We start from the raw sequence: 27,281 nt of genomic DNA, 5'->3' as shown, positions 1-27,281 counted from the left end.
AGTCAGCCGCTGTTGACTCTGCGCTCTTGCCACGTGGTGAAATGGCCGCTGATCTCCGCCTTCCCCTCTAGAAGCGACCGTCTCCCGGAGCTCAGCTGCGGGTAAGCAGGCCTAGGGCTGGTCTCTCTCCAGGCTCCTCCATCGGGCTAGGCTGCTCCGCTTCCTTCCTGAGTTCAGCTGTGAGCCATCAGGCCCGAGCCTCACCTCTCCCCGGGCCTCCTCTCCTTGAGCTCTTCTTCTGCTTTCCTGCAGTCCTCTCTCCCACATGGCAGGGCCAGTGAACATGGTGCTCCCTTTTCCTCCATGTCTCCGTTTATGTCAGACCCAGCAAGAGGGCCGAGGTCCCAGCTGGCTCACGCCTCACTGACGTAGCCACTCCCAGCCCCACAGGAAAGGGCTGCTTCAAAACCATGGTCTTTCTCATTTGGGGATTCATGAAAGAACTTCAAACTGCCACATTTATCTCACAGCACAAGCCGTGTAGCATCAGAATGATAGTTCTAGTACTACCACCATCAATGTAATTACTGAGAAGAGTTTAAAATAGCTTTGTATATGTTCTGTTTTCTCCCCACTTTTGTTTAATTGAACTATATATCCCTGTTGACCGAGCATAAAACCATTGCATACCATATTTTCCTTACTATTAGTTTTATGAGTTATCAAATATTTAATACACACTACCAGTCCTTAAGTCAATGTTCTCTAGTCATTTTGTTTGTCTGAATCACGTTTTCCAGTGACTTCCTTAGGAAGCGCTCATGGGAACAATATTCCCTGGATTCTTGCATGTTGATAACGATTCGTACATTTTAGACATAAAAATTAGCTTGTGAAATTGTAAATCCTTGCCTCACGTTTTCTTTCTCTGAATACTTTCAATATATGGATCCAATGTCCTCTGGCATAAAACATTGCTGTCAATAGGTGTAATGGTAATTTGATTTTCTTTTCCTTATAAATCACTTCCTATTTAGACCTGCATGCCCGATGGATTGATTATTTATTTCTTTATTTCTCCCTTTCTTTCTAAATCTGGTACTTTTACTAGAATATGACTCAGTGGTGGTCCTTCTGGGTTGATATTCTCTGATGCCTACACCGCATCTTCTTTCCATATTTAATTTCAACTCCTTTTAAAAAATATGGGTATGATTTACACACAGTGAAAATCACCCTTTTGAGTATTCAGTACTATGATTTTTGACTAATGCATAGTCGTGTAAATCCTGATACAGTCAAGATATAAAGCAGTGTATCACTCTTTTGATAAGTAGATTTAAATCTTACATTTCAGGAAAGTTTTCTGCAATGATTGTTTTTCTGTATTGGTTGTTTCCCTGCTTTTGGGGTCTTCAGGGGCTCCTATTTTCTGTTTGTTAGACCTTCCTTGCCAATCTTTAATATTTGTCACTTTTCCTTGTATCTTTTTCAGCTCTTCTTTTTTTTTTTTCCTCTCTGAATATTTCATTTTGGGTATTTTCAATTACTTCTTATTCAAGTCACTAAACTTTTCTTCTCTAATGTCTTCTGCTGTTAATTCAGCTAGTGTATTTTTCATGTCAGACATTATTTTAATCTCTAGAAGTTTTATTTGGGCACTTTGTATATTTTCCATGTATCTCCTTAATATGTTCATGTTTTTCTCTACCTTCTTGAACATATAGAGTATAGGCATGATACTTTTCCTAACCTACTTGCCTTCTAATTCTATCATCTGTTGGTCCATTTTTCTCATTATTTTCCTGCATTTTAAATTGGAATTATGCATTTTACCTTGTTGGGTGCTGAGTAGTTTTGTATGCCTTTAATTCATGTGCTTTGACCTGAAATGCTGTAAGGTTTCTGGAAATATTTTGTGCCTTTGAAGTTTATCTTTGTCTTTGTTTGATGGGCTAGCCTTTTCATGTGTGGGTTCCAGGGACTGTTCCATCTGTTCCTTTTTGGTGGCTCTTTGCCTACTTTGGGGTGGTTTCTGCACTTTCATGCACTGATGAGTGCTGATCAGAGGAACCCCCGGTTGACTTGTGGAATTCTATCACTGTGCTCTCTCCTCTCTGCAAAGGCACACAGAGCTCTCCTCTCTGCTGCGACTTCCAGCTACTGTGGCCCCCCTGAATTTCCAACTCTGCCTCCTCAACTCAACGAGACCACCAGGCTCTTTGGTTTCCCCCTCCCAGCACTGTGTCCTGTCCTCTCTCTTTCGTCAGCAAGGGGGGCCGTCAAAGGCTTAGCTTGCCTCTTCTCCTTCTCTCAGGGGTCTGCCCCTGCTGCATGCTTTCCAATGCCCCAAGTCTATTGTTTCAAACATTATGTCTGGCTTTTTAGTTGTCTGAGACAAGAGTGTAAATATGTTCCCTTTGCTCTTGGCTGGAAGCCCTTCATTTCTGAGTCTTAAATTCTTTTATCCTTTTGCCTTCCTATTCCTTTTAAGTTATCATCTGATCTTATGCATTCTTATATTTCTTCGAGTTTAGTCTTTATTTATGTGATTTTTCCTTTTATTTCTACTTCTTTCCTGAGTTCTGTTACCTCATTTCTGAGTTTCTCTAATTTGATTTGCACTGACCTTTTATGTCCTGCATCATTTTCTTTGTATCTTTTAGTTCATTTTGAGATAGAAGGCTACAGCTGGCCAGCTCTTATTTTCTGTGGGGATGTTGTTCTACTCCATTTCAAGGTCTTATCACTCTGCACGGGACTTGACCCCAGGACCTTTTCTGTCACTCACATCCCCTGTGAATATTGGTTTCCCTGGACTTTCAGGAGGTGATGTGGCCCCAGATTCTCCCTTCCTGTGCTTTGCTGCCTTGCTCTCTGGGCGCTCAAGCTTCTGTTCGCCACCCCCCTTTGCTTCCACTGCCCTCGTACTGGTAGGTTCTCACTCTGCTCCCTGCAGTTTCCCCTCAGTGTGGGTCCTGTCTTGGAAGGGAGCCCTGGCAAGATCATTCCAAGGGCTCCCAGGGCAAAACGGCTCCAGCCCCGTCTGATGTTACCATAGGCCCAGCACCTCACTCACTCCTGAGTGTGCAAAACCACCTTCCATCACTCCTGTTCCAAGCGGCCTGCTGGCTTCCTGCAGGCGATTTTGCTGCGATTCTCTTCTCAGACCCCCGGGCAGCCTCTCCTTCCTCGCAGGTGCACAGAGCACCTGGATCTTGAGATGATGGCTGGCTTGTTCCCACCTGCTTATACCTTGAGTTTTGTGGGAATACCTTGTCCAAACTCAGACAGCTGCAACAAGTTCATGGTCAGTGTTGTTCAGGACAGCCTCTGGTTTTGTCATAGTTGCTCTGTCTGAGGGGTTTGGAGAGAGTGAAAATCTGTGCTGCTCCAAGTCCCGAAAATGGCCCCACATCACATCTCGTCTTCTTTCTCCCTGCCCTCAGCAACTCTGTGGCCCTTTTTTGACATCAATGCTACAATTTCTTCTATTCCATAGGAATAACAGTAAGTCCACTCTAATCCATATTTTATTGCTCCATCCTGTGGACCCTGGGATGGTGATGTCTACTCCACCTCTATATTGAGAGGGGGCTTAGATTTCACATGGACGATGGATGCAATTCTCCTGCTTGCAGTTGTGGGCACTCTTGGCTCCCTGGTGTGGTGGTTGACCTTCTTCATCTCCCTGTTAGCCAACCTGGGTAAGTCCAATGAACCAGAGGGTAGGAGTTGCAACTCTGCTGAGGCTCAGGGCCTAGCTGGCATTTGGGCAGTCCAGAGATTCAAGTCTCCTGAGCATCCACCAACCCCAGCACCAACTACAGGTTCAGTAAAAGTGACAGAAGAGGCACGTGTAGAAAGGCCACATCTGAGTTCAACTCCATCACACTCAGGAACACAAACTCCAAGGCAGGGTCCACTGACATGGCACTGAACTCCAGAGCCATCTTCCATGACCATAGAACCGGTGGGTCTCTGTAGCCCTTAGGAGAACCAGCACCTGGGGTTGTATCTCCTTTGGCTGTCTCTGGGTTCCTGCTGAGGCATGTGTAAGCGTGACCCCTCTGATGACCTCCTGACTCTTTTTTGAAGACTCTTAGCCATATAAACTCATTTGTTGTTGCCATTTCCCCCTTACATTCAAGGTCAAAAAGCAGTTTTTAACAAAGGATCCTACATGTAGGTTGAGATATTCTGCTGGTCTGAGTTGACCATTTCTTCAAGGTTTCTTTCTAGTTGCATCACCAAATGCAATGAATGTGCCACGATGATGAAAGAGGTTGTTGATGTGGGAGGAGTCGGGTGAGGGGGGTTGGGGGGGCATAAGGAAACCTCTTATATTTTTTGAATGTAACATTTTTTTGTGATCTATGTATCTTCAAAAAAATACAATAAAACAATTGATGGAGTGGGGGTGGGGAGTGGGTTATATGGGAACATCATGTCTTTTAATGTAACATTTTGTGTGCTCTACTAACTTTGAAAAAAGGTAATTTTTTAAAAAGGCATTAAATTGAAAAAAAATCCATGCTGCTGCCACCTTTGTCATCCTCCCGCAGCCCCCATGCAGGCGCTGGGAGTTGTGCTTTTCCATTTGCTGCGATACCACGAGCAGGGACCTGCCGGGCGGGGTGAGATGGGGGTTTGCTGGACGCCGTCCAACCTGCCGTGATGCTGAGAATTGCTGACTCATGGCATAATAAGCAGTTTGAGCCTTGTTGGCTTTATTGTGATTTTAAAAACGTTCTCCACAGAAAATGTACCCCTTATTGCCTGCGCTGGGGCTGGGAGATTATAAAACAAGGTCTCTATTACCTCCCCATTTCCTCCTCTCAGCCTGGTTGAAATGTCACACTTGAGGCCGAGCTCTTTGAAGGCAGGGGCCATGCCTTGAACATTTCTGTTTTCCTGCCCTCAGCCTTCGGTAGATGCACCTCGCGTGTTCCAAGGATGGGTGGACGGGCGACTGCAGAGATGGATGGATAAATCACGCATGGGTGAGTTGCTGGATGGATGCATGGATGGACAGATGGCTGGGGGCTTGCAAGGGTTGATGAACAGATGGACGGGTGGATGAAAACATCAACAACCTTTGTGCAAAAGTCATTTCCTGGAACTGGCTGGTTCTCTCTAAAGCTTCCCCAGTGTGGTGGTGGCAGTCACAGATGGAGGGAGTTTGGTTTGCAGATTCCAGGCAACATGGGACGGAGAAGAGGATGCAAACCGGAGGCCTGGGGCAGCAAGCAGTCTTCAGGTGGCCAGCACATTCATCAAACTAATTGCCAACTATACAAGTGAGGTTATTTCCCACATGCAAAAAGTCCAGTTTTCCTGCCTTTGTGGAGAAGTTTGACACTGTGGCCTCCTGGGGCTCCCATTCCTACCTGGGGATGGGTGCCTGGTGGTGAATGGCAGACGTCTCCTCCAGCGGGTCCCCAACAAGCCCACACACTCGCCTGCCTCATATCCTATTCCCATCTGAGTTTGCCGCCCCTGCTGTACTGGCTTTGGGGCCAGAGGGGTCTGGGTGCGAGTCAAATTCCAGCACACTCTGTGTGTGTCCTTGCACAAGCTACTTCCCCTCCTTGTCCTGCTTATGAGCCAGAGCTCCAGCAGCCCTAGAACCAGCCCTTGCCAAAGCTCATCCCCCTTGCTGGACACTCATCGTTGCTCTGCTGGTTTCCTCTCCTGCACTAAGGGGACGATGACAAGAGCACACATGGGAAGCGGACTTGGCCCGGTGGTTAGGGCGTCCGTCTACCACATGGGAGGTCCGCAGTTCAAACCCTGGGCCTCCTTGGCCAGTGTGGAGCTGGCCCATGTGCAGTGCTGATGTGTGCAAGGAGTGCCCTGCCACGCAGGGGTGTCCCCCGTTTAGGGGAGCCCCACGCACAAGGAGTGCGCCCCATAAGGAGAGCTGCCCAATGCAAAAGAAAGTGCAGCCTGCCTAAGAATGGCGCCACCCACACGGAGAGCTGACACAACATGATGCAAGAAAAAGAACCACAGATTCCCGTGCCACTGACAACAGAAGCGGACAAAAAAGATGATGCAGCAAATAGACACAGAGAACAGACAACCGGGGTTGGGGGGAGAAGGGGAGAAAAATAAATAAATAAATCCTTTTTAAAAAAATAGAGCACGCATGACTACATTTATTGTTTATCTCTGTTAAAAGATATCCTTAAAAAGATATACTTAAATTTAATAAATAAAAAAAATTGAATTTCAGTTAAAAAAAAGTAGTAGCTCTTGGAAATAACTGAACTTGGAACAAAAATATAGTCACACTCATTTGCCTGAGGTGGGAAAAATGGTGTCAACTTCCTACTTTCTCAAAACAGCAGAAGAGGGCTGAGGATGAAGTCGTTAGGGCAAAGGGCAGGAAGAAAAGAAGCATCTGGCTAATTATTTTAACCTGGATTTTACTGTCAAGGGCACCCCCTCAGGCATTTCAACACTAATCATCAACCTTTTCCCTCTGCCTAGTCTTTCCCTGATTTGATTTTAAAATGATGGTACACCAACTACTTCAAGGTTAGACATCTTCTTAAAATCACGCTAGTTCTCGTATTAATATTAAACTTGAAGAGGAAGCCCATTTGGAGGAGACCCCTCCAGAGGCCACGGAGTGTGCGTAAACAGGGGCAGCGTGGCCTGCCAGGAGGCTGTATAATAGAAACCGTAGCATAAGTTTGTGACCTTCCACAAGCAACTGTGCTCCTCCTCTCCAGCAGGCCACTGCCGCGCAGGAATTTGTACTCAGGACGCCTGACCTTCAGATATTTCAAAAGAAGCCAAAAATTCAAAATTTTATGCGACTTCTCCCGACATAAGCAATGGCAAAAAAAATTTTAAGACACTGTGTGGACCAAGCAAAATATAACGGGGGGTGACCAACTTGTGATATCTAGGGAAGAGGTTAGGAAGCTGGGCAATGGTCAGAAACTACAAACTATATCTTCATGTGTCCTGATAAATTGGGGAGGCTGAGGACAACGCCTTGTCTCTTTCTGCAGTCATATACTAGGAAAATGAAGCAAGGATCACATCACCACAGTGTTAGTGCAGAGCGGATCCAGGACACGGGATACCTCAGGAAGAAAAGAACACTGATGACTTGATACTTACTTGTCCTCTTAAAACATTTCCTGCTTTATAAACCAATTTATAGTGTCTAATAAAGAGCACAGCATGTAAAGCATTTTGCACAGTGCTTGGGGCACGTAACAGAACTCAATAAATGTCAGCTATTATTGGGTTTTATTATGAACAAGGATAAAACATGAATCAGACTGTGCATTTTTCCATTGAAGGGGAGATTCTGGTCCAATCACAAAATCCAATAATCCTCTTTACACGAGAAGAAAAAGTTGTGTTACCTTTTAGATAAAGGGGATCATGGAACAGCCATACAATGTTACCAAATCCAGCACAAGTGGAACACAACCCCCCTCCTTTTTCCCCCCAGAAATGCTGTCCCACCCTCCTGGCACCTTGTGTGAACAATGCAGTTGTAGAATGTCAGAGCCTGATCATGCAATAAGGCTATCTGCTCTAATCGCCTCATTTTACAGATCCTATAACTCCTTCAAGGCTCTACGACAGTCAAAGGCAGAATCAGAACCCAAATCCAGGTTTCCTAATCCCTCTTTTTCCATCACCTCATCGTCCCTATGGGCGTGTACATGCAGGACCGTTGCTTAAGAGGAGAAGGGCAGTTTGGGAATAAATCTTTAAAGAGCAACTGTTCTATAGGATTCTAGAAACCAGATAAACATGCCCCTGCCTTTAGAAGCAAGGCACTATCAACTAAGAGGAAGATTTCCTATACACGGCCAATCAAAGTCTAACTTTAATCTATCTCAGAGTTGCTCAAAATCTTATAAATCCTCTTTTAATCTTCTAACGCCAACTATGCCTTTTTTAGCCAGGGACTTGGAGCAAGAGTTCCAAACCTCTATGAAAGAATCTAGTTTATCTGCTGATAAAGGAAAGATGTCACAGGAATCAATGATCTTCAAAGAACGTTACTATGCCTCAAACTGTCCACCATCCAAAATACTGAGACAATAGTATTTTAAATGTAGCCAAGTACAGAATACAGATTCTGTCCTACATGCAAAATCTGTCTTTCTAGAAAGCATGTTTTAATGTCAAAGGCTATAAAGCAAGCTGTGAACAGGAGACTAAAATTAGCTCAAACCACAAATAACCTAACATACTTATCACTTCCTTATGATCAACCTACAAAAAAAGCAAACATTAAAGGCTTTTACAAAACTAAAGGGGTAATGCCCATTTAATCCTTTAATTTCAGTTGTATCCTTTCTTCTTTCTGTAATGGATCTGGCATTTAAACATTACCAAAGAATGGCATTTTATTGATTTGAAGTCAAGTACAAGGGAAACCATTAGAGCTGAGTTTTGCCCAGCAGGTAAAACAGCATGTGCCGTGCAGTTCTTAAGAGTTAGAATGGCAACCACCTCCTCAAAGCAAAGATGGGAAATTCTAGGTGAAAGTCCCAGGATCAGTTCCCAGAGCTGCCTAATGAGAACACAAGCAGACACAGAAGAGCACACAGTGAATGGACACAGAGAGCAAACAGTGGAAGGAGGGGGAGAAATAAATAAATAAATGTTAAAAAAAAGAGAGAGAGAAAAACTGTAACTGAACTGAAAAGCACTATTCTCCCAGGAATTTGTCCTAGGTCATTAACCACGGACATGCGGAACCACTAATCCTGAGAATTTTTATTGCAGTGATTCAGAATAGTAAAATATTGATTATTATCCAAGCATTTAACAAAGGAGATTGGGTACATGTATCATAACACAGCCATACAATGGAATATTATACAGTCATTAAAATTGTATGGTAGAGGAAAATGTTTTATGACATGAAAAGATTGTTCACAAGGTATTATTAGATGGTTATAATTGTTTTTAAAGCACACGTTTTGTACAAGGAAAAATAACGAGATAACAATACACCGACATGCTAACAGTTATCGCTGGATAATGGAATTGCAGGTGACAAAATTATTTGTTGTTCTATTTTACGTTTTGCAAACACTCTGCTGTGAACCTGTCTTACAACTGTAACCCCAAAAGAGTTTATTTAAAACCACATAGCTCCTAGCTGATGCCTCACAGAGAATAAATTTTCAAAAGCTCTTTCTTAAATGAATGAATGAGAGCGAGTGAATGAGTTCTGGGGAAACACCTCAGCACACTTCCCCTGTGGGAGAAGCAGGAGAGCCTGGAATGATTCCCTTACCTGACTGGGATGGTGAGGATATGGGGAGACACAGGAGCTGTGCAATGAGCATGTGTGGAAAGAATGGGGGGGGGGGAGGGCTTTCAGCTTCCATAGCTCTGGGAACAGAGCAGAGCCAAGAGGCTGTCGGGAGATGGAGAGAAAACACACCTCTTCCTCCACCTTTTGAAGCTCCTGGTAGATTAAAACCACGATTTCTTAGCAGGGGAGATGGCATTTGTTACACTGAATAAGTAACAACTGAGACCATGCCAGCTTGGCGGGCTGGCAAGAGCCGGTTTGATCGGGGCTTCAGAGCACTTGGTGGCTGCAAGCGACCGCGACGCGAGGAGCCAGGCCGTGGACGTGAGCAGCAGGCGCGCCCACGCCTGCTGCCCCTTCGCTCCGGGGAGCCGCTTCCCAGCCCCTCCTGGGACATGACGGCAGCGCAGTTCACAAGGTCGCTGCCACGCTCACCAAGACGACTGCCTCTTAGTGTGTCCTGGTGGGAGGACAGAGTCTAAAGCCGGGCGACACTCACGCTCTTCGTCCGTTCCTGCCATGGGAGGCAGCTCCGTGACGTGGAGCTTCGCGTGAAGACGCTCGAGTCCACACCTGGGCCCTTTGGGCCCGCATGCGTGAGTCAAATGGACGTTTTGTGGCTCTGTCTCCCACCCACCCCATTCTCCCCAGTGGGAGACCCCACTGCACAAGCCCCCGCCACCCAGAGGTCTTCTGGCCTTTCTGGTCATGCCCGAGCCCTGGCCACCCGCAGTTACTCTGCCCGAGCTGGGGTTGTTGGCAGGGAGGTGGGGGGGATGGGGGGAGGGCAGGGGGCGCAGACGGGGCCTCGCACCACTGACCTGGGCCGCCCAACTTCTGCGCCCCTGAACTTCAGGGCAAAGGGAGCTCCTGGGCAGCGAAGGGCTGCGTTAGGCAGGCGCTTGGGAAAGGCGAGCTGCGGGAGGATTTGTCGGTCACTCCCTGAGCTGTGCAGAGCGGGCAGGAACTTTCTGAGGGAAGGAGCCCCCCTTCCCCCTCCACCCTCACTCTCGCTCTCCTCTTTTTCCCTGGGACTCCCTCCCTCCATTGCTTCTCCTCTCTCCCTCTTCCCTCACCCTCTCTCCCCCCTTCCCTGCCCCCTCTGTTCCCCTTCTTTCCTCTCTTCCTCTCTTTCCTCCCCTGCTTTTCCTGCCATCCAGCAAAATGCCTGTCCTGAGCGGGTGGCAGGACCTGCAGGGGTCCAGGGCCTGCGGGCGCATGTGCTCCCCTATCCTGCAGCAAAAGCAGAGCTCTGGAGCCCGCTGCTCACACCTGTGGGTCCCTGGGTGGAGCTTGGTCTTGCCAGAGACTCTCCCCGCCCACTCCTACCCGAGCACCAGAACAGAAGTGGAACCGGGCAGCAAGGAGGGAACATTCAGCAGAATGGCGCTGCCCTGCCGACGGGAGCCGCGTCGGCCGGGGAGGCTGCCAGGCAGTGGCTGGTGCAAGGAGCCCCCATCCCGGGGCGGCTGGGGGAGGACGTCCCTGCCTGGAGCCCAGGAGCAGGCCAGCAGTCGGAGCCGCCTGGAGAGCCGCGGGCAGGAGAGGAGTGGCCAAGCCCGAGGCTGAGGGCAGTTTCCCAGATGAGAGCCCTGTCCTGTCCTCTCCCGGGGTGTGGGTGGTAGGTGTGCCAGCCATGCACCCACACCCCATGCATGGGAGGCGAGCTGGCCCGTGCTCTCTGAGCGCACGCTCCCACATTTTATGTCTAGCTCTTCCGTATAAAACTGGGAAACTGACACCAAGAGACAGCGAGCGATTGGCCCGGGGCACAGCGCTGGGCAGTCCCGAGTGTAAGGAGGGGTTGTGGCTCCAAGCCAGGGCTCCACCCCCCACCCCCACAGGGTTTCCTACCCAGGCAGAAACCCCCAGGGCTTGTCCCAGGGCCAGGAGCTTCTGTTCCTCCCCTTCCTGCTCCAGGTCCCAAGGGACCTTCAGGCACATCTCTATTTGAAAAAAGAAGGATGAATTCCCGGGCTGCAGTCTCCTTGGATCACGGCTTTGGGCCAATCGGTGCTCTCTCCCACTCGACAGGAGGCGCGTGCATCAGGCTGCCCACAACCACGCCAGCATTTCCAGTGAGGAGCCCAGAATGAATGAGTGGACAGTCAAATGACGGTGCCACAAGATCCCTTGACCCCAAGGCAACAGGACACTCTCCCCGGGCTCCAAGTCCCCCACTGAGACCTCAAGACTCTTTTGGCAAAATGGACTGAAGAAGGACAATTCCAGCTGAGCACTGGTCTTTGCCAAAGCAGGCCCAAAGAGACGTTATTCAAAGGTCAGTCTTTGACCATCAGTGGTCACGGAGCAGGCCACTCAGGGTGTCCCTGCCCCATGTGTAAGGAGATGCAATCCAAGAGCAGCCCCTTTCCTAGCTGCAGCGTCTTCAACTTGGGCTCTTCCTGTCTCAGCCAGAGAGCGATGGTGACAACTGGCTCTGCCTGCTGGGCAGTGGCCTGGTTTGTGGATGCACAGAACCAGGGCATCCTTCCTTCAAGGAATGTCCCCTCCACCCAGGGCTTGGAGGACGGCATCACGCATCACGTCACAGTCAGGGCCAGACACAGTTGCTCCCAGTGTTGAGGTCCCAGCTCTCAGAAAGGGCCCTGCCAGGGCTTTTCTGGCAACTGCGCTGACAGCAGGGGGCAGGGCTTGTCCTGAGCTCTTCATTCGACCTGGGCACAAGCTTCTGCTGCTGGCGGCAGCCCCAGCCTTCAGTCCACGGAGTGAAGCATCTCCACCTCCACCTCGATCTCACTCCTGTCGAACGGCTTGAGCGCCTCTCCCTCCTCTTCATGACTGGTATCACAGCAACCCTCTGGCAATCAGTGACTCTTTCCCTTCTAGCGGTGAGCATCCAGCACCAGCAGCTCACGGTGCCCGCTGGAGCTAGAGACTCTCTTATTGGCAGAGAAAGTGCATTCGAGACCAATATTTCCTCATGAACGTGGACGATGAGAGTGTTGGACTTCCCTGATCACCCAGACGGAAGGGGCCTCTCGCCCTCACCTGGGGCAGGCGGGAGGCTGGTGCAGGCTCCTGGGCTCTGTGCTGAGCCAGGGCTTCAACCTTTAGCTCCTGGTCACGGGGAAGCCAGGCTAGAGCCCACGGGGAGCTCAGGACAGGGCCTGCCACCCCCTGGACAGGGAGCCGCTCAGCGACCGAACGTGCCATGAGGGCAATCGGGGCAAGACTGTGCTTGTCGGTCCCAGCAGGCCGTGACTTACACCCCCCCACACACCCCCGTGACATCAGCAAAGCCCGAGTTGTGGACTGATGGACACAGCCCTCCCAGGGTCCCGCCAGCTGAAGCGCTCAGAGCCAAACTCCTCCCGAGGCCAGGCAGCAGCCACGCGGTGGGGAGTGTGGACCTCAGGGCGCACGGCCCAACTTCCCCTCGACCCGCAGAAAAGGGCGTGCGGGGTCTCTGGCCGCCAGGAAGGAGCACTCTTGTCTTGGCATCAAGAGCTCCCACGTGCTCCCGCAGGCCCCGGCCAGCAAGGAGAACCCACGGGGAGCCCGCGCAGAGGCGGGGCCTGTGGGGATTTTCGGGGGAAGGACACGCACAGGGAATGGCCTGGCAGTGGGAAGCACTCGCTCACAGGGAGCGCTGGTGTGGACACAAAGGAGGCACAGCTGGGGCCCGGGGCGCTGCAGCTCCAACCCCTGTCCCCGCCTGAGGAAAAGGAATTCTGGTGCCAGGGATGAGGATCGCAAAGCAGGAACTCCAAGGTCAAGCGTGGACTGGGAGGCCTGAGGGGCACTGAGGAGGCCGGGTCTGCCTGCCCTTGCACTGGAGCCTAGAATCCTCCTCGTTTGCTCCTCTGTCCCTTTCCATTCCACATTCTCAGCTGTGTTCTCATTCTTGCCCTACCTACTGCTGGTGTCACCCTATCGTTTGCCCTTGAAAATGACAAGTTCCTATTTGGTGTGCAAGCAAAGCCTCAGGCAAGAAGCGGGAAAGGTTCCTTCTTCCTCCAAAGTGGTGGAAAGGCGGCCGCTGCCTGCCCGGGCTCAGGAAACAGTCTTTGTGAATGGTCTAAAGCCCCACAGTCCTCCTGGGTGCTCTCGGCTCCCCCGGGTGGAACCCCGAAACCCACCGAAATGCTCTCTGCTGTGGATGCCCGTGTTGGCTTCAGGAACCCGGGGAGGGGCAGCTGGCTCTTGTCGCTTCTTCCTTCTAAAATCAACGGATGACTGCAGGATTTCTCCTTGGATTGAGCACTGGGAGAGCCTGTATCTCATTTCGATTAACACAGGAAATGCAAGAACCAAACTCAACTCCCAGGGTATAATGGAAACAAGAATTTAATAACAAAACCTTAACATGGAACATCTGCTAAGGACAAAGGTAGGTATTGCCCCTCCCCTTTAGATCGATAGTCTTTGTTGCTGTTGATTCTCAATAAACTTCTTTGACAATCTCTCGCAGATCCTCCCTCTGACTAGCCATGTTTGGAGCGGCAGGACAGGCCCAGGGGTGTGAGTGGAGTCTGGGGGTGGTCCAGACTGGCTGCTGGGGAGGGAAGCACCTGTCTTGGCCAGGTGGACCCGGAAGGGAAAGGGGCCCTGTGGCTGGGGGGGTGGGGCAGCTGGGGTCAGTTACAGTTTCCACTTTCGGAACCTGGGTCCCTTCTGCCGACTCCCCCGAAGGGCTGAGAGAGCTCTCTCCTTGACCTCAGCATCCAGGGGCGTGGTCTTCCTCAGGAGAAGAAACCGATACTTGGGTGAGGGGGCCATAGCGTAAAACACGTTGGCGTCGTCCGGGATCTGCAGCGCTGGGGGGGTGGGCAGAGGGGGATCAGCCGTGCTCGGGGGCATGGATGACCCCACCCTCTGTGTCCCCATGAGAGCTGGCCTCGGCCGGGCACCCAACTTCCCCAGTCCAACTCCCGGACCACAGAGGAGCCGCCTGACCGACACCCTGAATGACCAGGGAAGACTGCAGAGACACAGCTGAAAGCAGGGGACCCTTGTTCCAAAAGCAACTGACTCCCACCTGCCAGCCTCAGAGTGGAGCTGCCACGAGGTCGTCTCCTCCCCCAAGCAGCCCTGCCGCCTCCCATGCTCGGGATGGCAGCACAGAAACTGGCCTTCTCCAGCCCAGCGCACGCCCCTGAGCCCAGCGCTCTCCAGGCCAGACTGCTGAGCCCGCCCAGGGCAGCCCCGCACCGGGCCTCCTGAGTGGGGCCTCGCACCTTCGGCCCCGGGCCGTGCTGCCCCCACCCACCCCTGCGCCCCTGCCCTCTCCACTCGACCCCAACTCACTGCCATCTCCTAAGATGATCTGCACCAGCTGATAGTCCGCGGGCTGCTCCCCAGCCAGCTCGTGCTCTTCCAGGGCCTTGCGGATCACAGCTGCAGCCCTGTCTTGGTCGGTCACCTGCGGTGGGTCAGTGACAGGCCTCAGGGCATGGGTCCTGGAGCCGGCTCCCCACGGCACAGCTGCCAGAGACCCCAAGGAGGCCCCTCTGCTCAGGGCTGGGTCTACAGGGGACTCTCTGTCTTCTCTTGCTCCCCCGGGGACACTCCACACACTGAGGGCTCTTTTCCCGTCATTCCTCACCCCATCTCCTACAAGAACCTGCACCTCTGTCTTGAGGGTGTTTCCAAGGGAGGATCCAAATCCCCTGCCCTGCAGGCTGAACCCCGACCCCTGGCTCCTCGGCCTGCACAACTGCTAGGGGCTCCCAGAGCCCTGGGACAAAGGGTGGCCTCGCAGCAGACGGTGGGGACTGTGGAGTGACCTCAGGGCCTCTCTCTGTCCCTCCTCCCTCCCCATCACAGGAGAGGGCTCGCCCTCGGGAAGGGACCCTGCCCTGCCCCTGCCCCTCCAGGAGGACTCCGTGGAGCACTGAACCCCAGGCAGAACACACACATCCAGTCCAAGCTCAGATGTTTGTCCGAGAGCAGGCTGGAAGACACCCTACGCCCCACAGGATGCCCTGGGCTCCAGGAGGCAGCTGTGCTCAGCAAGGTCTAGAGGGCAGCTGTCTTGAGCACGAGGGCCCGGATGCAGGCAGGGCTCAGGCCAAGGGCCACTCAGAGACAGCTTAGAACAAGCACACCAGCTCCTGGCCACAAGAGAAAATGCAGCCCGTTCGGTTGGACACCACCGCAGCGCTGCAGCCTCTGGGCCCAGGAGCAGGGGTGGCTCCATCTGCACGTGCACCCGGGATCTGGGCCCTGCTCACACCTTCACGGCCACCGACCTGGGGCAGAGCCCGTCCTCCCCTCTGGGTCATGGCAGCAGCACCTCACTGGCCGATGTCTCCACCCACCGCCTCACCATCCACTCTGGGGCCACAGCTCTCCTGCTGTCCCTGCTCGCTCTGACCCTTCAGGGGCTCCTGAGAAAGTCATGCTCCGTCCAGCAGCTCCAGGGCCTGATGGGACCTGGCTCCCAACGCCTCTCTGACCCCAGCCCTTCCCCCGACCCCTGCTCCTTCAGCCCTGGCCTCGCGGCTGCTCCTCGGCCCACCAAGCACACGCCTCCCCGGGCCTGCCTGTGTTCACCGTCCTGAGCCCTGACCGCCATTGCACCCATGCTCTTCCTGCCCCTGGACGTGGACATCTGTCCTTCCGCAGCCACTGGCAAGTCTGCTCCAGGGCGGCAGGCAGGGACCACGGCACCGCTCACGTGCCTACAGCCTGAGCCACTGTGACCCGGGAGGCAGCTGCTCCCCCGACTCACCAGGATGTGGGGGACGGGAGGTCAGCAGAAGGCCGGGAGCCTCGGGGCAGCCCGGGCTGCTCGAGAAGCTCCGGGAGGCTCTAGAAGGTCTGGACGAGTCAACAAGGCTCCACCCCTGGTGGACACGGGGAGGGCCCAGCAGGTACAGGAGGGGTGGCAGGAGGGCGAGGACCCCCAGGGAGCAGGGGTGGGCAGTCACCTTCGCTTCCTGGCTTTCCTGGGCTTCCAGGACGTGGTCCAGGTGGATTTCCACCGCAGAGCCGGAGGAGCCGGCCATGTGCGGGTGAGGAGAATCCGCGGCATCCCCACCGCTGAGGTCAGGGCCGCCCTGGAGCTGGACGCTGGAGCGGGCGGCGCTGCTGCTGCCACTGGACTCAGAGTCGGGGCCCTGGCGGCTGGATGGAGGCTCGGCTTACCTTGGGGGCCTCCCCTGGCATGCCTGACCTCCTCTGCCCTGCTAAATCTGCACATGGCTAAGTCCTAGGTCCATCAAGAGGAGCCCGTGGCCCCCGACTGCCTCAGAGCTCACGCCGCACCACCCTGTTGCCCAGAGGAGGAAACAGGCCCAGGGAGGGGCCGACTCTCCCAGCCCCAGGGCTGGTCGGGAGTGGAGCTGGGATCCCGGCGCTCAGTGGCAGGCAGGCCCCCCCAGCCCACGCTCAGCCTGGAGCTCCCCTGAGCCCACCCTCACCTGCCCTGCAGGGGGAACTCACTCTCCGCTGCAAGGCTCGCTGCCTTTCGGGGCCTGTTGGGCCTGGAAGCTCTCACTGGCCGCCTCGGGGGGCGGCTCCCACTCACGAGACAGGAGGAGGCTACAGGACAGGGGGCGGCCGTCAGGCTCCCGGGGTCTGCACAGCAGGTGGCGTCGGCGTGTCCCGGCCTTCTCAGGCAGCAGGGCCTACGCAGGCCCAGGAGCCACCAGGGTGCTCCCCCCCACCGGGACCTGATGCCCCCCTGGCCTCACCTGTCCTTCTGGCCGAGCTGCTCCACGGTTTCAAACCAGGCCCTGAAGCGCCCGTCGGGCACAAGGCAGTCGTAGCAGCAGCGTGCCTGCAGCTTCTGCAGCTCGGCCACCAGCTGGTCTTCCTGGGGTCAGACGGAGGAGGAGGCACTGCTGAAGCCCGGGTGGGCTTGCCGGGTGGGCTTGCCCGGTGGGCCGGGGCCCGGGGCCCCTGGGTTCCCCAGCCCAGCCCTGCCTTCCGGGCTCTACCTGCCCTCAGGGCTGACCTCACACAGCGCCTCCTCCAGGAAGTCGGCCTTCCACCAGGCGAACCCCCACCCTCCCGAGGGAGGGGTCGGCCCTGTGTTTTCTCCTCCAACTCCCCAGCAGTCTCCCAGGAAGCTGCCTGTAGCCCGGGGGTGCCCTGCCAGGAGGCTCTCTCTTGTCCAGCCCCCACCCCAGCCCCACCCCTGCACTGCTGGCCGCGCCTGCTCACCTTCCTCCTCTTCTTCAAATTCACCGTGGTCCCCTGGAAGGCAGAGGTCACATCCGTCACCAGGGGGCCCCCAGCCATTGCCGTGCCCATCGCCCCTGAGCCCTTGTCGCACAGCACAACTGCGGGTTCCACGGGCACAGGGCAGCCCAGACCAGGCAAGGACCCAGGCAGGCTTGTGGGCGCAGGAGTGGGGCCCACAGGGGAGCCCCAGGGCCCGCCCGGCCCAGCCTCTGACCACAGTGGAGAGATGCCCCGGGACCAGCCTGCGCTCACTCTGCTGCCACAAGTCCACGGCACCCAGCTCCATGGCGCCCGGGAGGCTCTCGGGAGATGCAGTGTGCCCACTGCTCAGTGCTCGGGGCTCGGGCTGGCCTCTCCTCCCAAGCCTCAGGGACCCTTTCCCATGTGGCCTCGGCCCCCCAGCTCACTCACATCCAGAAACTCCTGCATGACAGAGTCCACCAGCGAAAACCGAGTGAGGAATGTCCCCAGCCATGGGACAGTGCCCTGGATGGCACCCTGTGGCGTGGAGTGGGTGGGAATGAGCATAGGTACTCGGGGGACCCTGACACCCTGCCCTGACAACCCCGCAGGCTCAGACTCCTAGGACCACCCCGCATCACCCCGGCACACGCTCGGGCACCCAGCTGTCACCCCGAAGTTCCCCGCCCGGCCTCCAAGGACCCCAAACTCCCCTGCAGTCACCTCCCAGCACCGGCGTTTCTTCCATCCCAAGCCCACACCCCGCCCCACCCAGTCCGCCAGCCTCGGCTCTTCCAGGCTCTTGCTCTGACTTGCTGCCACTAGGCCCCGAGGATTCCCTCAGCTCCAGGCCCTCAAGCTTCCAGGGGAACAGACATGGAAGGGAGGCTGCCCGGGCTCAGAGGCCCAGGAGGGATGGTTGGGAGAAGGGCCCCACCCTGACTTGGAGGCCACCCACCCTGACCCCTTGGCAGGAGCCACCCACAACCCCTCCTGCTGCTGCTGCTGCTGCTTCTGGGCTCTTTTGGGGTTCGCATCCAGGGTTGCAAACTCGGGGTTCCCGTCCTGTCAGGATTGAGCGGCTCAGGGTCAGTGTCCCCGGGGCCATGGACCCCTAGACCAAGTGGGCAGGTGGAAATCTGCTGCCACCACGTGCCGGAGGTGCCTGGGGGCCTGGTGCAAGCGGCCTGGCCTCCCTGAGCCTGTGTGGACATCTGGGACGTGACCACAAAGACCTGACCCCTTCTCAGGAGTCCAGAGGCCTCGGGGGTGCACGCCAGTGGCACAGACAGTCTGGCCATCCCACTCGGAGTACCGGGAATGCTCAGCCACGTTCCTTTTCTCCCGACAACCCCACCAGCTGACCGTGAGGGCGGCGCCGCTGGATGCTCGTGCTTCCATTCCGCCGGAGGCCCACGGAAGGATGCGCTCAGGGCGCCGAGGACAGGTGTGTCCCTCCGGCCGGAGGCCTCATCTGCTCTGACGTCGCCCCACAACCTGCCACTGCCAACAGCTGTCCGCTTCTCCCGGCCTCTGCGCGTGGATGTGCGAGGGGCCTCGTGTCGTCCCAGCCATGGAGCTGGAGGTTGGGCTATTCCGGGAGGCCTAGTTGAGCAGATCCTGCCTGCCCCAGCCCACACGACTGAAATCCCAAAGGCTGCCCGAGGCCCGCACACAGGCGCCCCCTCCCGGGGGTCCACTCGCGATGTTCTGCCTGCAGGGGCACCCCGTCCTCCAGCTGCACGGCTGGACATTGCAGTACTGGACATCGAAGTTGTGCTGCGTCTTCTAGGTGGAAGCTTCTAGTTTCAGTCAGAAAGGACCCGCCGTGGTTTCCCATCTCCCAAAGACTTCTGCTAGCTCTCGGACACAAGCCATTGGAAACGAGGCGCAGTTCTGAGACCCCCACGTGGATGGAGACTTCTCTTCCTGCCGGTTCATCATCTCCTCCTGGAACATCCCAGCCTCCCTGACCGCATCCGAGCACTAACCTTGGCCTATGGCCCGGCAGCTGCCCCCCACATGCTCACGAACCAGGCAGAGCCCTCTTCATCTTCCTCCAGAAGAGGTCAGACAGGATGTTTGCAAAGAAACACCCAGGGAAACACTCACAAGCCCCCCTCCTGAGCCCTGGCCCCCCGCCTGCTCTTCACCTGGGAGATCAGCTCGCTGCGCTGGGAGGCGTTGATCTCAGTGAAGAGAATCCTAGACAGTGTCTGAAAGAGGCGGAAGCTGTCCCTGGGGGAGGGCAAGAAGGAAGGAGAAAGGTGGGAGTGGGTGGGAGTGTCCAGGGGACAGCCCACTTTGTCGTAGCCGGGTCCTGGGACCCGGACTGCCTGGGTGGGTGGTGCTGAAACTGGGCAGCTCCGAGCACAGCAGGACAGCGTGGGCTTGGGAGCTAAGCTCTCAGGCGGGCACCGCGGGGACCCCCGCTCCTAGTTGACGAGCGGCTGGTGTTGACAGGGGAGCTGTCCCCTGGACAGAGCGGCCTGCTGACCAGCACATCCTGGACGTTCTCTCAGCTGGCTCGACTCCGAGCCTGACCGCGGCCGGCACCAGTGGTGACGCCCAACAGCTGACCTCAACCTGGCGAGACCTGGCGCCCCAGCCCACCCCCCCTGCCCGGGTCCCGCTGCCTCCAGGCTCCCTGCAGGGCGATGCCCAGCCTCCCGCGGGGCCCCTGGTCCCCCCGGCGTCCCCTGGAGAGAAGCCTGCCCACCTGGAAACTTCCCCCCATGTCTTCCTCTGACAGCCAATCATGTGCCTTTCGAGAGTGGAGAGGATGGCGTGGCCTGAGGAGAAGTTGCGGAGAGTTTGGCACTCCTGGGGAGGGAGAAAGAATGGGCCGTGAGGGGTGGTGTGAGCGTGCCCTGCTCCTGCGCCAGCCCTCTCGGCTGACCTCCCCCTCTGGATGAGAGACCCCCACGCAGCCCCTGAGGGCGAGCCGGGGCCCCAGAGCGGGGCCCCCAAGCTCCACCTGAGGAAGAGCCTGGGGGGACGTGAGGAAGAAGGAGGGCTGTGCTCCAGGCAGGGCAGGGCCTGGAGGCCGAGAGCCCACCAGAGCGGAGGGGCTCCAGGAGTCCAGAGAGGGCCCCGGCACGCACCCTGGCCACCTCGATCCAGTGCTCCACCACCCTGGCCTTGTCTGCGGCCTTCATGCTGGGGTCCCCGAGGCAGGTGGCCATGACGCAGTTGGCCACGCGGTTGAACTGGCTGATGACGGCGCGCACGGTGGGCGCCACGTGCTCCTTGCCTTTCTTGTGGCGCTGGGACCAGATGGAGCCCAGGCAGTGGTGGGGCACCACCTTCTTGAACAGCTCCTGGGGAGGAGGGCAAGTCAGCCGGCCACGCCCGCCCCCAGCTCAGATCCCGCTGGCCCGCAGGACCCTGGCCGGGGTCATCGTCACAGCAGTGCGTGTGGCAGGGACGGCTAGTGTCCTAGGTCTCCTCTCCAGAGGCCCAAGTGCAGGCTTGGGCTCAAGAAACTCGCCCAGGGAACAAGGCTGGCAGTGGACCAGGGTTTGGACCCAGATCCCAGGATTCGGGATCAGGGTGGGGAAGGCTGGGGCGGCAGGTCCTGGGAGGAAGGTCCCCCCAGCTCCCCCCTGCCGAGGCCAGCTGCTCACCGCATCCATGAGCGACAGCTGCTCTGCCACCAGCTCGGGAGGGAAAGCCAGGAGCTCAGGCTTCTGCTCACGCAGACTGTCCCCGCAGGGCCCGGGCCAGGGGCAGGAAGGCTGTGGGGGGGCAGCCTGCCCTGCTGCTGAGCTGAGCTCTGGCCGTGGCTCAGGTGCTGCCGCCAGACCTTCCTCCCCCTCGAGAGCCGCTGCTCCTGAAGGGGCCTGAACCGGCTGGAGCTGCAGAGTGGGCACTGGAGCGACCTGTGCAGGCGGCCCTGGAGGTGGCGGTGGGACCGCCTCCCCCTCGCCAACTGCTGGTGCGGATGGGGCTGCCCCTGCAGATGGGGCCGGCTCTGCCTCCATAGGGGGTACTGTCGCTCCCTCCACAGGTGGCAGTGCAGGTGGCCCTGAGGCCTCCTCCAGCTCACAAGCCGGCGCTTCTGCTGCTGGAGGAGCAGGCTCTCCCTCGAGAGCGGGCAGTGCCGATCCGTGGAGTGGCGGCGAGGCAGGTGGAGCTGGACTTGCCCCCGGCCCTGCAGCTCCTGCTCCTGATGCTGCTGCAGCTGCCCGCGGCTCCTCAGCAGGTGCTCCGGCTGACCGGGTCGGATGGTCGCGCTCCAGGGAGGGCAGGGGCCCCATCTCTGTGGGGGGCAGCTGTGGTGGTGCTGGAGCCACCTGCAGCTCAGGAGCTGGTGCCACGGCGTGGAAGGCGTCAGGCTCTATTTGCACGGCAGGCGCTGGCGCCACCTCGCCAGCTGGCAGTCCGGGTGGTGATGGAGCCGACTCTGGCTCTGCACCTGTGTCGGCCACAGAGGGTGGAACTGGCACTGGCGGTCGCACTGGAGGCATCAGTGGCTCTGGAGCTGAGAAAGGAGCTGGACAAGAGGCAGTTTCCCCACCATGAATGGCTCTGAATGTCATTCCAAAACAGAGAAGATCCCACTACGTCGAGGGGAAGATCCTGCCCAGGAAAGTGCTCCCGCCTGCAGGCCCCCAGGGGACATGTCTGGGGCTCTGCCTTGCTCGCAGCCCGAGGGCAGCCTCTGCTGGCTCCTGCCTCTGCGGTGCAATCCCCGTCCCCGGTCCACAAGCTCACGTGCCCCCACCCCGAGGCCCCCTCACCCTCCGGCTCTGCCTCCGTGGGCTCTGGGTGTCTCATCCGGGCAAGCAGAAGCGCGACACGGCACTGCGGGCCAGAGCCCGGCAGGTGCTCCTGGGCATGGGCCGCCAGCAGCCGGAGGCAGGGAGAGTCCGGGGGCTGCAGGAAGTCCTCCCAGTACTGGTCCATCCAGGTGCCCAGCAGGGCACAGAGGGTGCTGAGGGCAGGGGGGGCAGCACGGTCAGACGCCAGCCTTGCCCTCCACGCTGCCCCCAGGCACCCTCCCACTGCACAGAAAGTCCACGAGGACAGCAAGTGCTCTGACTGGCCTGGCCACAGCCCGGTGTTGACACACAGTAGGAGCTTCAGCACCAGGTGAGTGCGGAGGGGGCAGGGCCTGTCCTCCCGCCCCAGGCCCTCATGGCCCCCCCAGGAGCGTCTGCCCGAGGAGCTGCCTCATCTTCCGCCTGGTGTTGTGTGTGTCTCCCCTTCCCACGGACACTGCCCCCCTCCCGCCCCGACGGGGACTCAGCCGTCCCCGCCACCCCTGCAGGAGGCAGACAGGACTGAGGTCCCAGGCAGATTGGCAGCAGGCCACACACCACCTCCCGTCGGGGGTCTGCGTGAGGTGGTGTTTGGGGGCCTGGGGGCTGGGAGGGGGCGGAGCATGGGTGGGTTTCTCTCGGGAATGAGCCCCCGGGCCTCCTGTGCAGACAGTGTCCCAGGACCCCATCTCAGCTTCCTTACTCCTTGGCAAGGGGAGGGGGAAGCCCTCTGGACTCAGCCTTCCAGGGGACGGAGGACACGTGGCCCCAGACCCTGCCCAGTCCTACCCCACCACCCACCACCCGACTCCCCACGATGGGGTCTGGGCACGAGAGCCCCTCGCCCTCACCCAAGGTGCACCTACCTTTTCACGTCAAGGCATCCAGGAGGCTCACCCTTCCCACCGAGGTCACCTCCATACCTAGGGGAGACCGTGAGGCTGTCACAGCTGCTGGCTGAGTGTCCCCCCTGCTGAAGATGGCTCGGCCTATTGCCGGCGGCCCTCCCTCCAAAGGCCCCCAGAAGGCAGGGTCTTTGGTCTGCCGTGTCCGCTGCATGGAGCCAGGTGCCGAAGGGAGCGCGTGCACCGAGCAGACACGTGCCGGCTACCAGGGGAAGGGGGAGCCCTCAGCGGCACCTCCTCAGACCCGGGGTGGGCCTGGAGCCCTCTGGCAGCCCACAGGGATCCCTGCTCTGAGCACACCAAGGTCGGAGGCCCAAAAGGCTCGCAGACCTCCCTGAGAAATGAGAAAACTGGGTGTGAAGGGAGCGAGGCTGAGAGCCTCTTCCCTGGGCAGAGGGAAGTCCTGCCCAGGAGCAGCCCTGCGCCTCCAGCCGCCCTGTCTGGGAGCCAGGCTCGGGGCGGCCCTTCCCACGGACCCTCCCAGTCTGTCCTACAATCAGCCCTGGGGGCTGGTCCTCAGGGCGCCCCCTTCCCAAGGAGGAAACTGAGGCCAGCGGGTGTAGTGTCCTTTCTGAGACGCCCAGCGCCTGGGGGGCGCAGCAGCCCAGGGGGCGGGTGGGGCGGGCGCTCACCGGTGGAACAGCCGTTCCAGGACCTGCTCGGTGGAGACGAACACACGGTAGGTCCCCAGGAAGGTGCGGACGTAGCCGAGGTCGCCCTCCTGCAAGGCGGGCACCAGGTGTTCCGCCAGGGCCTCCCAGCGGCCGGCCTTGACCGTGCGCATGGTGCGGCTCTCCTCCCTCACGAGGGCCCCCCTCGTTCTTCCTCTGGGGTGGGACAGAGGGGCAGTGTGGTCAGACGTGGCCCCTGGACCCAGCCGGGCAGGGCCAGGGCCCACCTGCTGCCCCGAGCCCTGCGAGGGGCCATGCGGGCCCTAGTGGAGAAAGGTCCTCAGCCTCCACACGGAACCGCAGGGGAGCCAGCACCTGAGAGGCGAGGCCCCTGACCTGAAAGGGCGGGTGCCTGGAGGGTCCCTGGGGGAGAAAGGCCCCTGCAGGGCCGGGTCTGAGCAGACCCTGGGCAATTGCAGACCCTCCTGGTCAGGAGACCACCTTCTGCTCTGCACCGTCCCGGGGCCAGAGGAACAAGGGGATGCCGTTGGCCACCCCGACCCCACCTCAGGACAAGGAAGGGAAACGCCAGGCCAGGGCCAGGGGCTACAGGGATGCTCCCCCCAAAGACAACCGGTCGTCTCCTGCCACTGTCCCCCCCACAATGTCAGCTGGCCCTCGCTGGAGAAAGGGAGCTCTGCGTGTCCTCTGCCCAGCTGGCCCTTTTTTTGGAGCCTCTGCCGGGGCCGGGAGGACCACTGCCTGGGGGCTGCGGGTGGTGTCCAGGGCAGCAGAGCCGGCAGGGCCCCAGGACAGGACCTTCAGCTCCAGCAGCCCCGAAGGCTGAAAGGCTGCTCTGAGCCGCCACCCTCCTGGAAACCTGGGCAGCCGAGGCAGCCCCAGCTCCTACCCGGGAAGGTCAAGGGGGCGGTTCTGGGAGACGGCGAGAACCCTCCTCAGCAGGATAGCTGGACGGCTCGGAGCAGATGGGCAAGGACAGTCACGGAGATGCCGCCGGGGACGTGGGGCCGAGGAGGGAACTCGCAAACACAGCAGCACGACGCGCACGTGTCTGCGGCGCACCCACCCTCCAGCCGGCCCTGATGGGAATTCTGCGCTAAAGACCCTCTCCCGCCCCTCTCCATGTGTGCAGAGACTTTCCCCCGTCTGTGGAGTGGCCGTGTGCTGGGTGACTGGGGGGGTCCCAGGTTCCTCGGGAAGCGGGATATGGGGCCACTCGGGTGGGAAAGCCCTGAAGAGCGCGCAGGTGGTGGTCAGGGTGGAACATGGCCCCGGGTGCTCCCCGGCTGCCTCGGGCCCCCCCTCGGCGCCTGCTCTCACCTGGAACCAGCGCCGGGCTTGGCCGGGGCCCTGATGAACCGCCACCTTCCTCAGAGAGACGGTGTAGACCAGCCCCTCCTCCAGCTCCTCGCCGACCACCTGCGTGGAGCTCTGCGAACATAGTGCCCAGCGGCCGGGCCGAGGGGCGTCAGTGAGGAGCCTGTCCTCCCCCACAGGAGAAGCTGGCCCTTCATTGGGCCAGGACCCAGGGCAGGCCCAGATGGGGTCTGCCTTCCCCTGAGCCTGGTGGAGAGAACAGGGGAGCTCGAGGCTCAGGAAAGATACAGTCCACATAGATATCCCCAAGCTGCCTCTTCCCACCCCCACCCGTGACCTGGCAGGGGACAGGGAAGGCCCTCCGGGTCCCCAACCCTGACAGCCGCTCCTGCCCGCGGTGGTCCCCCTGTCCACGCCCCCACAGCCTGGGAAGAGGATGGATGTGGGGCTGTCCAGGAGGAGCACAGCAGTGGCCTGTGCTCAACCGGCTCCCCTGGACCACCCCATGTCACCTCTGGGTGCCTCCTGGGTGCCGATGGCCAGCAGCTCCGTGGCTGAGGCCTGAGCCAATGTCGAAAGCGATGGCAATGGGATTCATTCATGGTTTGGTTGAGGCTGGAGCCTCGGGGTCGCGCAACGCAGCAGGGGAACATGTTGCTCTCTCGAGCGTCTCCTGCCAAGTGAGCTGGGAAGGGGCTGCCTGTGGAATCTGGGTGCCTGGTAACCAGGGTTCCAAGTTCTGTCACTGAGGAAGTGAGGTCACCTCCTGAGGTCATTTCCCCTGGGCCCTTCAACTGTCAGAAGCCCACCAAAGTCCCTCTGCATGGCTGTCTGTCCATCCCCACTCCTGGATCGCCTTGTTCCCTGGACGCCATTGTGCCAACACGTTCCCTGCACAGCTCCCTGCGAAGGCTGCAGGCGGCTTGGGCCCCAGCTTGGGGGAGACCCAGCTGAGTTCAGAGCCCCCCACTCCGTCCTTTCCATTTTGGGGAGCCCAGGTTAGTCACTGGGACCCACCCCCAATCTCCTCACCACACAGCGGGATCCATTCTAGCATCGGCTTCCCGGAACAGCGTCATATCCACGGCAGGCGGACACTGTGAGCCCCAGAGTCTGGTTTCACACAGAGCGAATGCACACATTCAGACACGGGAGAAGCAGGAAGGGGATGAACAGAACCCCGAGTCCAACTCCACACGGCTGGGGGAGGGCCGTGTGGTCTGAGGAGACCCACTTGCGCTCCTGGGTTGCTGTCTCCATCTGGCCCGTGACGAGGTGGAAAGGAGACCAAAGTCAGACATGGCGGCTGGGCCTCCAATCCTGCCAGAGGCTTCCCATTGCCTTGATTATTTCTAACTCTATCTTGTCCACTTAAGAATTGGAGATAGAAGCAATCATTTAAAAAGTAAAAGCAAGCACAATTCAATAAAACCGTACAACTCTCAATTAAATGGCCTGGCTACGTAGAAATTGTTTTTTATCGTACAGTATGTTACACAGTCTATTTGGTTCATCATAACACCATCCTGTGGTATTGGCCCTTCTGTGTCTGGCTGGCTTCACTTAAAAGAATCTCCTCCAGGGTTATTCATGTTGTCTTCCTCTTTACAATTCATTTCTTCTTACTGCTGCCTAGCTTTTCCTCGGGTGAATTCACCAGCTTGTTTGTCCACTCATCCATCAATGGACACCTGGCTTGTTTCCAGCTTCTGGCAATCGTGAAGAATGCCACTGTGAAAATCGACGTGCAGATGTCTGTTCGTGTTCCTGCTCTCGGTTCTTCTGGCTATAGACCCGGTGGTGGTACTGCAAGGTCACATGGTGAGTCTATTTTCAACTTCTTGAGGGACTGCCAAACAGTCCTCCACAGCGGCTGGACCGTCCTGCATTGCCACCAGCCAACCAGGAAGAAGTGTTCCTGTCTCTCCACAGCCGCTCCAGCACTTGGAGTTCTCTGTCTTTGGGAATAGTGGCCATGCTGATAGGTGTGAAATGATAAGTCCTTGTGGGTTTTGATTTGCATTGCCCTAATCAGAAGAGATCCTGAGCATTTTTTCCATGTGTTTTTTGCCATTTGTATTTCTTCTTGGACAAACGTCTACTCAAGTCTGTTGGTCATTTTTAAATTGGATTGTTTCTCCTTTTATTGTTGAGATGTAAATGTCTCATTATAGATCCTGGATATTAGACCCTTACTAGACATGTGATTTCCAAATATCTTCCTCTATTGAGTCACCTGCCTTTTCACCCTTTTGACAAAGTCCCATGAGGTGGAAAAGTGTTTAATTTTGTGGATGTCCCT

At 57.3% G+C, this 27,281-nt stretch overlaps 1 protein-coding gene across 1 annotated transcript; it reads right to left on the bottom strand.

Annotated features, from left to right (window-relative positions):
* Nucleotides 1-18,097: 18,097 nt before the first annotated feature.
* On the bottom strand, nucleotides 18,098-23,814 carry LOC111765141 (ral guanine nucleotide dissociation stimulator-like). The gene is made up of 7 exons (XM_058287354.2): nucleotides 23,663-23,814; nucleotides 22,992-23,048; nucleotides 22,105-22,298; nucleotides 20,989-21,857; nucleotides 20,467-20,682; nucleotides 20,082-20,185; nucleotides 18,098-19,600 (listed from the first exon to the last, which is right to left on the bottom strand). The coding sequence occupies exons 1-7, from the start codon at nucleotides 23,812-23,814 to the stop codon at nucleotides 19,471-19,473; spliced, it is 1,722 nt and encodes a 573-aa protein (XP_058143337.1). The 3' UTR covers nucleotides 18,098-19,470.
* Nucleotides 23,815-27,281: the final 3,467 nt, after the last annotated feature.

Source organism: Dasypus novemcinctus, chromosome 24, assembly GCF_030445035.2.
Source record: "Dasypus novemcinctus isolate mDasNov1 chromosome 24, mDasNov1.1.hap2, whole genome shotgun sequence".
Lineage (NCBI taxonomy): Eukaryota > Metazoa > Chordata > Mammalia > Cingulata > Dasypodidae > Dasypus > Dasypus novemcinctus.
Note: the sequence above shows the minus strand (reverse complement) of the source record. Positions and strands in the feature narration are given on the sequence as shown.